Source organism: Photinus pyralis, unplaced genomic scaffold (genome assembly GCF_008802855.1).
Source record: "Photinus pyralis isolate 1611_PpyrPB1 unplaced genomic scaffold, Ppyr1.3 Ppyr1.4_LG2, whole genome shotgun sequence".
NCBI classification, from domain to species: Eukaryota; Metazoa; Arthropoda; class Insecta; order Coleoptera; family Lampyridae; genus Photinus; species Photinus pyralis.
Genome location: NW_022170403.1, coordinates 47,618,529 through 47,633,211, shown reverse-complemented (window position 1 = coordinate 47,633,211; position 14,683 = coordinate 47,618,529). Strand labels below are relative to the sequence as shown.

The 14,683-nt window shown below is 37.0% G+C and overlaps 4 protein-coding genes across 5 annotated transcripts; 3 read left to right on the top strand and 1 right to left on the bottom strand.

The window, feature by feature from the left end:
• The first annotated feature begins 549 nt into the window (after nucleotides 1–549).
• LOC116164202 (putative zinc metalloproteinase YIL108W) lies at nucleotides 550–2,691 on the top strand. The gene is made up of 3 exons (XM_031478342.1): nucleotides 550–620; nucleotides 1,263–2,359; nucleotides 2,405–2,691. The coding sequence occupies exons 1-3, from the start codon at nucleotides 618–620 to the stop codon at nucleotides 2,667–2,669; spliced, it is 1,365 nt and encodes a 454-aa protein (XP_031334202.1). The 5' UTR covers nucleotides 550–617; the 3' UTR covers nucleotides 2,670–2,691.
• Nucleotides 2,692–6,710: 4,019 nt separating this feature from the next.
• On the bottom strand, nucleotides 6,711–8,354 carry LOC116164478. Of its 2 annotated transcripts, XM_031478664.1 has the most exons (6): nucleotides 8,241–8,354; nucleotides 7,985–8,085; nucleotides 7,595–7,937; nucleotides 7,419–7,548; nucleotides 7,221–7,371; nucleotides 6,711–7,172 (listed from the first exon to the last, which is right to left on the bottom strand). In XM_031478664.1, the coding sequence occupies exons 2-6, from the start codon at nucleotides 8,068–8,070 to the stop codon at nucleotides 6,923–6,925; spliced, it is 960 nt and encodes a 319-aa protein (XP_031334524.1). In that variant the 5' UTR covers nucleotides 8,071–8,085; nucleotides 8,241–8,354; the 3' UTR covers nucleotides 6,711–6,922. The 2 variants fall into 2 exon arrangements, with proteins under 2 accessions (XP_031334524.1, XP_031334525.1); XM_031478665.1 differs by having other exon boundaries at nucleotides 7,985–8,282.
• On the top strand, nucleotides 7,810–8,862 carry LOC116164060 (transmembrane protein 17-like). Its single transcript, XM_031478188.1, has 5 exons — nucleotides 7,810–8,021; nucleotides 8,073–8,210; nucleotides 8,269–8,372; nucleotides 8,421–8,534; nucleotides 8,596–8,862. Exons 2-5 carry the CDS (start codon nucleotides 8,126–8,128, stop codon nucleotides 8,860–8,862), a joined length of 570 nt encoding a protein of 189 aa, XP_031334048.1. The 5' UTR covers nucleotides 7,810–8,021; nucleotides 8,073–8,125.
• A 4,743-nt stretch (nucleotides 8,863–13,605) lies between these two features.
• Nucleotides 13,606–14,219, top strand: LOC116162880 (acylphosphatase-2). Its single transcript, XM_031476640.1, has 3 exons — nucleotides 13,606–13,773; nucleotides 13,824–13,950; nucleotides 14,041–14,219. Exons 1-3 carry the CDS (start codon nucleotides 13,716–13,718, stop codon nucleotides 14,153–14,155), a joined length of 300 nt encoding a protein of 99 aa, XP_031332500.1. The 5' UTR covers nucleotides 13,606–13,715; the 3' UTR covers nucleotides 14,156–14,219.
• The last annotated feature ends 464 nt before the right edge of the window (nucleotides 14,220–14,683 follow it).

Genomic DNA, 14,683 nt, shown 5'->3' with positions numbered 1-14,683 from the left:
AGTAAACACGCAACGACCGAGAGTGTATTTTTAAATGCGTAGTGCCGTAGTGGTGATTTCAGAAACTGCGTAATTCTTAGGTCAGCTATCTGTACAACAAAAACCCTACCTATATTCCGACGAAGGCTTCCGGAAACCATTATGAAAACAATACTTTATAGAATTTAAATACGATAATTTGGAAAGCTTCATCCATCGCCGACTGGGTTTACTAAAAAGGCCCTTTTTGAACGAATCTTTTTATTAGTTGATATAATTATTTATTTCAATACATGTAGACATATTATGACAGATTTTGTTTTCATTTTTTGTCAAGTTTTTATTATTCGTCACTATAGGTACTATTAAGTATGTGAAATAAATTTCAACTTATTTGAAATATTTGTATAGTCACACCGTCAAATCTTTGGGTCCGTTGTCATCAGCGTTATTGAGTATGGGACGTAAGGTAGTACATATACTGTGCATGTAAAAAGGTAAGTTGATGTATAGAGAAAACGTAATCAATGCATAAACGGTCTATCGAGACAATACCCGCCATCTAGGGACGAAAAAGAGTCACAGTTACTCTGCGAGCGTACAGTTTCTTCATCAATTACATTCTATATGTAGTTTTAATGGTATGTTACTTCACATTATTTTATTTCATTATGCCTAGTTATTAAACACGAGAATAGTGACCCCATACTTTAAATTTACTAAATAATAATGATGCAGTTATACAAAATTTATAAATATAACCTTTTGGTAGTTATAATTTTACTCAATAGAGTGCAACACAAGGATTGATTCGATCAATGCTTGCATTATGCATATGTATAATCATTGTATATACATATACAATGGTATAATGTCTATGCTTTTCTCATTCATATTTAATTATGGAATTCGAATCCAGAGATTAATTTGTTCAAGAAATGTAGCTGCATCCAATATTTTTTTGGTATTTGATTTGTTTAATAGAAAGTTTTATATGTACATAGTTTGATATACTGTGTATTGTACTGCAACATATTCGAAAAGAGGTACAATCACCAAGGATAAAGAGGATTGAGGGGGGAGGGGAGTAGAGGGACTTTATAGTAGATATTTACTAAATATATAGGTACATATTTTGCAAAAAAAGATTCTGGATTTATGTATTTTATATCAAAAAAATTAGTAAAAGAAAAAAACCCTGCTTATGACGTCAAAATTTATTAATATAGAACATTGGTAATTTATTTGTATCGAAAGTGTAATTTTAATTTATTTGTTTTCAGTCTTTCAAGCATGACCAAACACCAACTTGCAATCACACTATAACATTAGACAACCTAAGCGATGGAGACTCCTTCACCTACTCAGCAATCATTTGCAGTGGTCTCATCGAAAACGCCGAGACCTGCACTTCTCAAATTTCCGTTTTCGCGACAGGTGAGCCCCAAAGGGGCATTGAGACAAATACAAGAGACAATTCTTTTAAATGTATTCTGCAATTGAACGCTGGCAGTAACGAGTTTACCTTTAAATATTGCTCTTTCTCCATTAGTGTAAAGCTGCACTACAAACGACGTAAGTCCAGTTTCACTGTTTTGCCTTTATACATTGTTTGCGAGGGCCACGATGGCAGGTTCCAGGCGCCTCCCGGTGAAGTAAACTCGCCAGAAAGTGCATGTAAGCGAATCACAGCGGTCTGCAAGCTGCTGCAGAGCGTTTTCGGTTATAAGTTCGCTAAGGTTGGGATGGAGAGGAGGTCTTACGAAATGGAGGTCGATTGTCTCACATGGCATAGTAAGCTAAACGTGGAGAACGCGCTGAGTATGACACAAGTGGAGTTGTGGTATCATTTCGCGCGTGAAATTATGTCCTCGGGTATTGGTAGTGACAACAGAAAGTACCTTGCGTTTCTATCTTGCAGTGTTTACAATGGGGAAGGTTACTACGAAGGTATGCCGTACAAGGAGATGCTTAAGTTGGTTAAGGGTTATGTCGCGTATGGAGGTGATGGGTTAGCCTTGCTCAGCACTGGCTGCCTGTACACGTGGCCTGAAACTTTGGATGGCGTGTACGGAAAACTGTGCAAGAATACTTTAGTGGATAAAACTAAATTAATGAACTATAGCAATTCGCGCGACACTTGGGGCGGTTGCTTCATCGCCAGCTTGGGGGCGGTACTTCACGAATTGTGCCATACCTTCGATTTGGGCCACTCCGAGGCTGGCATAATGGGACCTAACTTTGGACAAATTGACGATGTGTTTTTGGCGGTCGCTAACGAACAGCGGTTTTGCGATTACCGTTGCACAGACGCTTCCCAAATTACACCAGATTATTCTGGATGGTCAAAAAGTGCCCTATTTATCATCTACTACCACAAGTACAGTAACCGCGTTCCTGCTACCATACTTAATTTCTTTTTTAGGTGGTTCCAGAACGTAGACAGCTCTAGACAAGTGTCCATTTGCTATGATTCAGCTAGTAATGTTGTCAGATCAATTGTCGGTATAAGAGTTATTGAAATTCGACGGAAAGACGACGAAATGGTGCTTAAAGCGTGGGTATTTGGAGGGAAAGTGCTGAAATTTTCGTTTCAAATTCCAGTTAGGGCGGCTGGCTTTGATGAGGATGTTATTTTATACGCCCAAGATGGCTGTGGAAATATTTTTAAGCGGCAAATAAAATTATAATACATTTTGATATTAAACTTTATTAGGTACATTTTTGCATTTAATACCTCACATCCTAAAAACAAAGGGTTAATGCATAAACGCTCCAAAGAATTAGTTTGGCAAAGGATTTACTGAAGTGGTTTCAAAGAGGATAACGCTATCGACAGGAAAAGCTGTTGAGCCGCTAAGAGCTAACAGTTTTTTACTAAGGAAACCACGTGAAATTTTTTCTGAAATACTACAGCAAATTGAATCGTTTTTTACCACTCGCAGATATTGCATTAGGGTAAAAAATGACTTAAACACGCTGTGAAGCACCAAGAATCCAAATCATACAAAATATCGATCAAGTCGGTCTGTCTGTGCTCTCGCATTTCCATCAGAACCGATTGAAACCAAATTTGGTACGCATATAATAATGATGGGAACTAGGGAATGCAATCCCGCAGCAAAATCTCAATTCCGGTATTTGCGGGATCCCGCAAAATTTTAAATAAATTGGCAAATAAGCAATTTTGTGCAGTTAACTTCTGTATTAAAATAAATCGCTAATTATCACAATATTCAACAAAAAAGTACCTTCAGCCTAACTTAGAACTCAAAAAAACCTCACCTGTAAAGCACAAAAAGGCGAACTTCTAAAGTGCCTCAAAAATCATAGTAAATTTTTAACGAAAAAAGTTTAACAGTTATTTTAAAAATAATTTCTCCGTTATGCGTTTCATTAACAAAGCAAACAGAGTCGTTTCCCTTGGTCGACAAATTCCTCAGTCCCGCAAATCCCGCGGGATCCCGCTCCATTTATGTGCGGGATTAATCCCGCAAAAATGCTGCGGGATCCCGGTATTTCGGGATCCCGCGATCCCGGTATTGCATTCCCTAGTTACAGCCCTTTGAATTTTCTTTCGAAATTGGTTTCTAGTCTATAACTTTTGATTGAGAAGTCTGATCGAAAAAGTATGAATTGTTTTGGATTCTACGCACCCAAATTAATAAGAAAAAGTGTTTCCCGAGAAATTTTGGTGCAGTCGATTTTTGGTAAAAAAGGAAGGTTAAACACTGCCTTTTTTTGAACCCCGAAATAAAAATTGTTTCAGATCGACCCGGAAAACAATTTTCTTATAGAATGTGGCCTGTAGAATCCATAATTTCAAACAGTTCCAAGATTGGGCTACTAGTTCAAAAGTTACAGCCCTTTGAATGTTCTTTCGAAATTGGTTTCTAGTCTATAACTTTTGATTGAGAAGTCTGATCGAAAAAGTACGAATTGATTTAGATTCTACGCACCCAAATTAATAAGAAAAAGTGGTTTCCCGAGAAATTTTGGTGTAGTCGATTTTTGGTAAAAAAGGAAGATTATAGGTACACTGCCTTTTTTCGAGCCCCGAAAAAAAAATTGTCTCTGATCGACCCGGAAAAAAAGTTTCTTATAGAATGTGGCCTGTAGAATCCATAATTTCAAACAGTTCCAAGATTGGGCTACTAGTTCAAAAGTTACAGCCCTTTGAATTTTTTTTCGAAATTGGTTTCTAGTCTATAACTTTTGATTGAGAAGTCTGATCGAAAAAGTACGAATTGATTTGGATTCTACGCACCCAAATTAATAAGAAAAAGTGTTTTCCCGAGGAATTTTGGTGTAGTCGATTTTTGGTAAAAAAGGAAGGTTTTACACTGCCTTTTTTTGAGCCCCGAAAAAAAAATTGTTTCAGATCGACCCGGAAAAAAAATTTTCTTATAGAAAGTGGCCTGTAGAATCTATAATTTCAAATAGTTCCAAGATTGGGCTACTAGTTCAAAAGTTACAGCCCTTTGAATTTTTTTTCGAAATTGGTTTCTAGTCTATAACAGAAGTCTGATCGAAAAGGTACGAATTGATTTGGATTCTACGCACCCAAATTAATAAGAAAAGGTGTTTTCCCGAGAAATTTTTGTGTAGTCGATTTTTGGTAAAAAAGGAAGGTTATACACTGCCTTTTTTTGAGCCCCGAAAAAAAAATGTTTCAGATCGACCCAGAAAAAATGTTCTTATAGAAAGTGGCCTGTAGAATCCATAATTTCAAACAGTTCCAAGATTGGGCTACTGGATCAAAAGTTACAGACCTTTGAATTTTCTTTCGAAATTAGTTTCTAGTTTGATTGAGAAGTCTAATCGAAAAAGTACGAATCGTGTTGGATTCTACGCACCAAAATTAATAAGAAAAAGTGTTTTCCCGAGAAATTTTGGTGTAGTCGATTTTTGGTAAAAAAGGAAAAGGACTTTTTTGAGGCACCAAAAAAACATTGTCTCAGATCGACCGGGAAAAAACATTTTCTTATAGAATGTGGCCTGTAGAATCCATAATTTCAAACAGTTCCAAGATTGGGTTACTAGTTCAAAAGTTACAGCCCCTTGAATTTTTTTTCAAAATTGGAAAAGTTTAACAATTATTTTAAAAATAATTTCTCCGTTATGCGTTTCATTAACAAAGCATAACAGAGTCGTTCCCTTGGTCGACAAATTCCTCAGTCCCGCAAATCCCGCTCCCGCTCCGTTTATGTGCGGGATTAATCCCGCAAAAATGCTGCGGGATTCCGGTATTTCGGGATCCCGGTATTGCATTCCCTAATGGAAACTGTAACAGTAGATTTCATTCTCCATTGTGCCTTAAGTTCGAGCAGGGGCGGTTTTATACATCTACTCAGGGGGGTGGGGGGCTACAGAATTGCAGATGCAGAGGTGCGCGGGAATTTTTTTTAAGTAGCTTTGACCCAATTTCAGCTGTTTTTTTGTTAAACTATCTATTGCCGCATTAATTTCCGAATACCCAACATCCTGTACCACATTCAATTAACTTAACTTGCCAAATATTATCCCAAAGCAAGCACAGTAACAAAAAGCATTTAAAGCGCCGTTGTTCAAAAAAAGCAAAAAAGGCAAAATAAAAATAGGCTCAAACGCTTTCATTTTTCATGAAACGTATAGATCCAAAACTAATAACCATTACATTCTGCATTCAAAATTAACGTATAAGCAAAATGCCATAAATCCGCACCATATTCATTATTATGCGGTGGTAATCAGTGCTGAGTAGGTACAGTCTATTTAATTCGATTATTATATGTAAACCTAATGAAATAAAAAAACAATTGAGCAGTATGTTTGGGGGGGGGGCGATCGCCCCTGTCGCCCCCCCCCCCTAAAAACCGCCCCTGAGTTCGAGAGCGAGATCAGTGTATTTGCAGTGTTTTTCTGCACGTGTTTTAGTTAAGTTGTTATAGTGTTCGGAATGGCAATTTCTATTACTTATACAAATGGATTTTTGTGTTTTATATATAAGTGTACTGTCTGGTCTATTATTGTGGATAGTTTTGTCGGTGAGTAGTGTCCTATCCCAATATGATTTATGTGTGTTGTCTTCAAGTATTATCTGTGGCGTGTATTTGTAGCATAGAGTCGTGTGCATGCCGATATTCCATGTGGGAGTTGGAAAGTAAAGGTGGGCATCAGGTAAGTACTAAATGTGGCTGGACTTGTCACTTTTAGTGCCCATTGATCGCCTTTTACGATCTCTAGGACGAGAGTGGGCCTATTCTATCCCCGAACCCACAGGGGGTTATTATTATTATTATTAGATAAAATGAAGAGCTGTAAAGCTTTTAGGCAGAATCGTGCATGCGCAGGTGTGTAGGTGGTATCTGTGCTAGCAACAACAAATTTTGAAATGCGCAATTCCAAGGGAATCAGTTTGAAAGATACCTACTAAAGGTATATTAACGAAATTTTTCATAAAATGAACACTTCGCTGCAAAACCGAGGCGGATTAGGTAGGTACTGATGATGATTGCGGGCTCTAGGTCCAACCAACACTTGGGGTTCACTTTTAGATGAATAATGTCCTGGTTACTAGCACTCGCTTACCCACCAAGACAAATCGTACGTTTGAACCGCCCCGTTCCAAACCGGCGCTTCAATCTCTCAGAGAATACAATATGTAAAACAATTGTTTTTAGATCAAGATCGAAAAGTAAAACATGTTTAATGATATAAATAGAGCAATTTATTTATTTATTTTAGGGTGCAAAACACTTAGAATTGTCAAAAAAGTATTCCCCGTTGACTGAAAATACACAGAAACAGATTTAGGTACGGCAAACAACTCCCTAGCGGTCACCCATACTTGCTTATACCCAAAATCTCGCCCAAAATCAGAAAGGTTTTTAGTATGCCACTACTTCGCAGTAACACCAACGTTCAAATCATACTGAAGACCAAATCTGCATGCTCTCCAACATCAGACGTTTGGTAATATTTGGTTTTGATTGGTCGACATAACAATAAGATCGGTAACTTCGATAAGCTGAGCTTCATATGGCGTTATTTCTCTTTCCTTGACTCGCAACTTAATATTCATTTCGTCAGTAATTTGAATCAGTTTTACCAAATCCATCTCCCGGCACAGAGATACAGTAGCTGGACGCAATGATTGCGTCGATAGCTCTCTCATTCGATTAACTGCTTCACGAAATACCATCACAGTATGCCTGAAAAAATCCTGCAATGAAATACGTTAAAGAAAAATGCTAAACTACCGAAATAGTTCATTCTCGCTTAATGATCCCATGAAGCGATCCAGATAGTAAAAGTTGCTATGCAGGTGCACCAATTTGGATTGGAGAATCACAGTTATTAATATGGGAATGATGTCTTCATTATTTACCACTGGTATGTTGGAGTCTGTATCTACAACGTATTTGAGATTAAGTATTTTGATGCAGTGATATACAGACCGGGGTGTCTTGAAATTACATTAATTAATGCCATTTTGAGCTCTGCAAAAATTAAGTCATACGTCGTACACAAACACCACATTTTCTCCAAGGGACTTTTATAAGAATCCAAGTTCGCCAATTCCACCACCTGCAAACCACCGTTAGGGTGCTGTGGTAACAAAAATGTAACTCACTGCAGCCGACAATGATATTGTCCATTCGACAGGTGCTCCTAATTGTTCCGACGTTACATTTTTTAATTCTGAAGCCTTGTTGAAATAAAACTGATCTTCAGTTTTAAATCTTTGGTAAATCTGCGGCATGACGAGATCGTGCAAATAGTTAAAGACCACGCAATCCACAGACACTTTTGTTTTCCACTCCGAACAAAGACAGTGTAATTGAGCAATCAGTGATGCTATACTACTTTCAACTTCCAAAGCATCCCGTTGGCTATTGAAGAATTTGAACACGAAAATTTTGATTATCGTCAAATAATCATGATCATCCTCTTGCGCTTTTAAAACATCGAAAGCCCTGCAATATTACAAGATAGTGTCAAATTGATATTCTAAAACACCTACTGTGTCAAATTAGTGAGGGCCTCACTCATTGCGAGAAGTAAGCCAGGTATCTTTTGTTTTTGCGATATGACTAAAGAGGTTTCCATAGCGACCCTTAGTACCTATACAAACAATCACATTGATTATTTTTATTCAGCCACAATGGACTGGAAAGAAACAGTGACACAAGTTTCAGAAAAGGTGTTTCCGGGAATCTCCCACAAAATTAGTGACAACGATAATATTGGTACCTACTCAGTGAAGTACACGTACCTACCTACTTATATTTATAACTTTCTTTTCAGAAAATGAAGTTATGTCTAATCTTCCTTTACAAATGGCACTGTACTTTAATGTGGTGTTTGCCCCAGTTTGGTTTGTGATAATTGTAATTTTCTTAAAGGAAAATGTAACTGTCGTTTTGGTTTAATTGTTAATTAACGCGATTGGTTTCCAGTTTGATTGTTATTCGGAGCTGTACAAGTTTTTATCGGTCACAGTCATTGTATCGATCTTAATTGCGGAAGTATTACGCTTATATTTGGGCTACGAGGGTAATTTACGAGATAAGGTACCTAATTGCTCGCAGAAATGTACTAATTCAGTAATTCAACTACCTATGCTTGTTACAGATACCCGAATTGGCGGGGTTTTGGATGCTGTCCGTCCTTTTGCAATTTCCTTTACAGAGCCTTCTGCTATTTAATCCGTACTTTAATTTGTATGTCGTAGAGGTGTTTGTTCAATCAGTGATGCTACTACTTTTATCAGCGCAGTTGTTTTTTGGTTACAGAGCTTTAAAGTTTACAGCTTTGACGCAAGCTGCATACTTTAAGTTGGTGAAACTAAGGAATGATAGCTCTAGTGCCAAAATTCTATGTAAAAATAAAGTTTTATGATGTTTATTGCAATAAACATATATATATATCCTAATCATTTGTGTGAAAGAAATTCTCTCCGATCCTTGGAAATCCTATAGAATCTGTAACATTCAGCCCATCCGAAAAATAACTTTCAGCCCGCTAGCAGATCGATTCCCCAGATCGAAACAAGCAAAACAAGTAAAAAGGTTTGGACTTAAGGCGAATATAATAATAATAATAATAATAATCTTTATTATTCTGGCGAGGATCAACATAATGCTGTTTTTCCTAACCAGCACGCAATAAATGACACACAAAAAAAACATTAAACTGAAAAATACAGATTGGTTGTACTAAATAATACAAAAAATTCGTGTTATAGAGAAAAACATTAACAGAATCCATAATTTCAAACAGTTCCAAGATTGGGCTACTAGTTCAAAAGTTACAGCCCTTTGAATTTTCTTTCGAAATTAGTTTCTAGTCTATACCTAACTTTTGATTGAGAAGTCTGATCGAAAAAGTACAAATTGATTTGGATTCTACGCACCCAAATTAATAAGAAAAAGTGTTTTCCCGAGAAATTTTGGTGCAGTCGATTTTTGGTAAAAAAAGGAAGGTCTGCTGCCTTTTTTTGAGCCCCGAAGAAAAAATTGTCTCAGATCGACGCGAAAAAAAAATTTTCTTGTAGAATGTGGCCTGTAGAATCCATATAATTTCAAACAGTTCCAAGACTGGGCTACTAGTTCAAAAGTTACAGCCCTTTGAATTCTGTTCTAGTCTATAACTTTAATAATAATAATAATAATGACTTTTATTAGCTACTCACAACTGAATACATGCATACGATACAAAAGAAAAACAAATTCTGTATGCTAGGTAGCTAATTGGGCGAAGTTCGACTGCAGTATCAACAGAAACTGCATTCGCTCTTCCACTTAACCCATTTCCCAAATATACATATAATGTTTGAAACGAAAGACTATATGGCTTCTAAATAAACAATATAAATTGGTGTGCATATGGTTGCGGCACAACTTGAGGACGATAGATGAATGCTGAGCTGACAAAGCGAGTTAATGAATGTGTGGTTCGATATGAGGACTGAGAACTTGCTCATATAAAAAGACCAAATTGACGAGTTTATTGCAACTGACTATCAAGTAAGAATAGTTGGACGTACTTTTTAAATTTAAGAGGAGGCAATCTTTTACACGAGTCCGGCAAGGAGTTGTAAAGTTTCGCTATGTTGTAGCTAAAAGAGCGCTCATAGAGTGTTGATTTATGCAATGGAGGGGTGATTAACGCAGCGTACCTACTATTTGAGCTCAGTCCGACCTTCTCATAGAGATACCGTGGAGTCTTCCTAGAGATTATTTTATGATATAAGTTAGCAGAGTGACCGAATCTCCTATTCTCCATATTCAGCCATTTTATCTCATGTAATTTATGAGGGATTCGATCATACTTCCTAACACCATAAATCAGACGCAAACACGAGTTTTGCATTTTTTGTATCCTGTACTTATCGGCTGCGTCCAAACAAGGTCCGTACAATGCATCACAATAATTAAACTGGGAAAGGACGAGCAATTCGCACAAAATACTTTTTATCTGCTGACTGATGCAGCGCCTGTTACGAAAACTTAATCTCAGATTTAAAAAAGCTTTCTTTATCATCTCTGACACCTGTTTTTTAAATCTAAGGTCAGAATCCATTATCACACCAATTAAGGTTTTTTGCGCAACTTTGAAATTGGTAAGGTTGAGTCCTTTATACGTATTCGCACTGAATCTTTGAGTCGTTCCCTTGCCTTTCTCTTCCCAAACAACATAGCCGATGATTTTATAGTATTAATGTGCAAGCCATGATCCTCGGACGTTTGAACTATTCTGCATATATCACTATTCATGAATTCAACCGCTTGTTCGATCTTACATTCGAGAAAGTCGTAGTGCAATTGGGTATCATCTGCGTATTGGTGAAATTTAGCATGCTTTAAACAATTGCCGAGATTTGAGGTGTACAATAAAAATAGCAATGGACCTAATATATGGACCCTTGGGGAACCCCACAGCATTTGATTGAGAAGTCTGATCGAAAAGGTACAAATTGATTTGGATTCTACGCACCCAAATTAATAAGAAAAAGTGCTTTCCCGAGAATTTTTGGTGTAGTCGATTTTTGGTAAAAATGGAAGGTTAATCACTGCCATTTTTTGAGCCCCGAAGAAAAAATTGTCTCAGATCGACGCGGAAAAAAATTTTCTTATAGAATGTGGCCTGTAGAATCCATAATTTCAAACATTTCCAAGATTGGGCACTAGTTCAAAAGTAACAGCCCTTTGAATTCTTTTCTAGTCTATAACTTTTGATTGAGAGGTCTGATCGAAAAAGTACAAATTGATTTGGATTCTACGCACCCAAATTAATAGGAAAAAGTGTTTTCCCGAGAATTTTTGGTGTAGTCGATTTTTGGTAAAAATGGAAGGTTAATCACTGCCTTTTTTTGAGCCCCGAAGAAAAAATTGTCTCAGATCGACGCGGAAAAAAATTTTCTTATAGAATGTGGCCTGTAGAATCCATAATTTCAAACATTTCCAAGATTGGGCACTAGTTCAAAAGTAACAGCCCTTTGAATTCTTTTCTAGTCTATAACTTTTGATTGAGAGGTCTGATCGAAAAAGTACAAATTGATTTGGATTCTACGCACCCAAATTAATAGGAAAAAGTGTTTTCCCGAGAATTTTTGGTGCAGTCGATTTTTGGTAAAAAAGGAAGGTTAATCACTGCCTTTTTTTGAGCCCCGAAGAAAATATTGTCTCAGATCGACGCGGAAAAAAAATTTTCTTAGATTTAGATTTATTTTTCTTGCTTTATACAAACGTATTTGCAAACGTCAACATAGCTATGCTTACACATCGTGCTTGTGATTTAAATATTCGCTCACCAGTATAGAAGGCATGCCGTATAGGTGTTGTCTTATTGCTTCTTATAGAATGTGGCCTGTAGAATCCTTACATTTGTATTAACCGAGAAGCACCGTTTAGCCATCTAAGAGTGAATATCTTTTCAAAAGATTTTTCATTTTCCTTTTAAATGGTTGCAGAGGTAGCGACCGATAAACATGAGGAACCTTGTTACAAATAGGCAGAGAGGTAACTAAAGGAAGCTTCGTAACGTGTGGTACTGTGCGCAGGTATTTGAATGTCCATAATATTTCTTAATCTACGATCATGAAGATCTCCACGAATTTCAATTTTAAAATACAAATATTCAGGAATTCGCGTTGTTATAGTTTTGTGAATTAGACAAGTATAGTGATATATCTTTAGCACATTGATTAGTACTTTTCAAAGGGCCATAGGTGTAATAAAGCTATCTTTTCTTTACTAAACGCGTCAATGGTTAAAATATCAAAGATATGGCTCCATAAACAAGATAGTTGATTTTACAGTATGCGATATGTCTGTCTTTACTAGAAGCATTTGTAGTCAAAATTTCAATAAAATATATTAATAAATAAGAATATTGACATTGCGCAATGCGCATGCACACATATTAACCGTCAAGATTTTGCTTAGTTCAGGTGCCAGAGAGCTATACCGAATTCAAAAAGAGCGAACTAAATATATATCGAAAACTGTAGGGGTAGTTGCTTGCGGTCTCGGATGAACAGAAGGACGGAGCGTCTTGAGTTGGAAAATGTGCTAAAAAATGGTGCTTTTGAAATTTTAGTCTTAACATCGTACGCTGTATATACTAGGCTGGAACCTCTCAAGACCCATCGGTCTCTATTCGTTCTTGTTGAAAGGGATGGAAAAGGTTCTAGACTAATTCCTCACAAGCAAGGTACTACCAAACCAACCGCAAAAGGCAAATCGACATACACAGCTAGGCAACTGCCAGTTACATGAGCTCTCCGCTGCACATCATCAAAAAATTGTGTGAAGAGGAGAGAATGACCGAGCAAGTAAAGCACCTATGCTGGGATGGTCTTACTAACCTTACCATGGACCAAGGAGAATCATTTAGCAGCAACTTTTGATCAAAAGCTCAAATGGAACTCTCACACAGAGGCAGTAAATGCAACCCAATCCTGCACAAGCCTAACGCATCACAGCCAAAAGCTGTAGCTCTTATCTATAGGCTAGCAAGAACAACAACCCCTTAACGGCTCCCCACCACCTTCGACTACAGTACCAACTACACAAGATATATAGAAATAGCTGAAGATGATAGCAGCCGAAACAGAGGAAGTATGCCAATGAATGCAGACAAACTGCCTTCGGTTAGGCCCCTCCAAACGCCTGACGAAATTGAGTAAGGAAGCCTTAGTGCAGTAATCAGCTTCTTTAATGATCTGAAGCAATTTTTAGGTAATTAAATCCAAAACCATATTGATTGAGAGGATAAAGCTTTTGAGGCCGCCGTGAAAATGTGCGTTGTGTATTGGGCGCCTTAAACAAACTAAGTGGCATTTTTTTCCTCGATTCCTCTAACTTAATAAAAAGTATAAGCCGTCTGACTGAAACGCCAAATTTTGGATATCTAACTTTTACATGAGAATATCTAAATTTTTCAAGTATGTATAGCTGTACCTTGTAGAGCTACCTACCTATTGGATAATGTTGAACTTTTCACATCCACCCTCAAAAACTAACCAATTAGAAAACAATTACCTATACACAAAAAACAAATCTAAAGATATAACAATTTATTGGCACGTATCAAAATAAAAATAAATACATTATGTAAGTAACTCCTCCAAACAATGTAGGAAGCGTAGTTCAGTTTTAAATAGACGCATGCAGCGTCGGCGTCGTTCTAAATCAATGTGCTAAATATATTATTTGAATGAATACTATCGTTTAGTAAATTCATACGAAATGGGCGGAGTTGTACCTTTGGTTTCTGTAGATTTTGAGGTTTTTGGACGAGTTCAAGGTACTGTATGGCTGTTATTATCTTCTGTATGCAATGTATATATTCAACAGGGATATACTTTACGAAGCACTGTCGAGAATTTGCAGAACAACTGGGTATTACTGGATGGGTTAAAAACACTAGAAAGGGTACAATTGTTGGTATTGCGCAAGGATATAAACCCAATATTGAAGCAATGTAAGTGCCAAGTAATTAATAGGCACTTGGCTTACTTCCAAATTGAAGTTTTTGTGAATTCCGCAGGTTCAACGAATGTATCTGTTTCAGGATTAACTGGCTGTCCCATATCGGATCCCCCGGTTGTGAAATAGACCACTGTGATTTATCAAATTGGCAAACACTAGCTACAGCCGAATACAGAGGATTTTCCATTAGGTTTTAAATGAGTTGCTTGTATTAATTTTTATAACAAAACTTGTCACATTGGATTAAATATTCAACATCTACAGGCAGTTTTAATAAGGTAATAAAAGCCAAATCGAGTGTAGCATGAAATATTCCCTCCCCCTTCAAAAGAACAGCCACACTAGTGAGGTAGTGGACAATCCAGAGTATATCTATTAGTTCGGGGGAGGTATGAGGGAAAACAATTTATGGCAATATCACAATATGTTACCCCAAAATTGCTTTCAGTTAGAAGTGTCTCCAGCATTGGTGTGTGACATTCTAAATGAGTCCAGAATCTGGCAAAGGGCTAATCACCATCTCTTCAGCAAATAATATTGAAAAGCCAAAAAGGCTGTTCTGATCCCAATCTCTCTTACAAACTACTCGTACCTTTCATTGTATTGTTGCCTAAGTGCAATCATAAAACAAAATTATAAAAATCGAGAGATGCAGCTTTTTAATGTCTTATTCCTATGACTTGCCGTTATTGAATCAAAATTGTCAAAACTAAACCCCCGACGTC

Bases quoted from the DNA above. Each gene is read 5' to 3' on its own strand.
- LOC116164202 (XM_031478342.1), top strand. The intron at 2,360-2,404 runs GTACAGTAACCG...TTTCTTTTTTAG, and splicing joins TTTATCATCTACTACCACAA to GTGGTTCCAGAACGTAGACA.
- LOC116164478 (XM_031478664.1), bottom strand. From the start codon at position 8,070: ATGGAAACCTCTTTAGTCATATCGCAAAAACAAAAGATACCTGGCTTA. The intron at 7,938-7,984 runs GTAGGTGTTTTA...GTAATATTGCAG, and splicing joins GCCCTCACTAATTTGACACA to GGCTTTCGATGTTTTAAAAG. The intron at 7,549-7,594 runs GTGAGTTACATT...GGTGGTTTGCAG, and splicing joins CAATATCATTGTCGGCTGCA to GTGGTGGAATTGGCGAACTT.
- LOC116164060 (XM_031478188.1), top strand. From the start codon at position 8,126: ATGGACTGGAAAGAAACAGTGACACAAGTTTCAGAAAAGGTGTTTCCG. The intron at 8,373-8,420 runs GTAACTGTCGTT...ATTGGTTTCCAG, and splicing joins TAATTTTCTTAAAGGAAAAT to TTTGATTGTTATTCGGAGCT. The intron at 8,535-8,595 runs GTACCTAATTGC...TGCTTGTTACAG, and splicing joins AGGGTAATTTACGAGATAAG to ATACCCGAATTGGCGGGGTT.
- LOC116162880 (XM_031476640.1), top strand. From the start codon at position 13,716: ATGGGCGGAGTTGTACCTTTGGTTTCTGTAGATTTTGAGGTTTTTGGA. The intron at 13,774-13,823 runs GTACTGTATGGC...TATATTCAACAG, and splicing joins GGTTTTTGGACGAGTTCAAG to GGATATACTTTACGAAGCAC. The intron at 13,951-14,040 runs GTAAGTGCCAAG...TATCTGTTTCAG, and splicing joins AAACCCAATATTGAAGCAAT to GATTAACTGGCTGTCCCATA.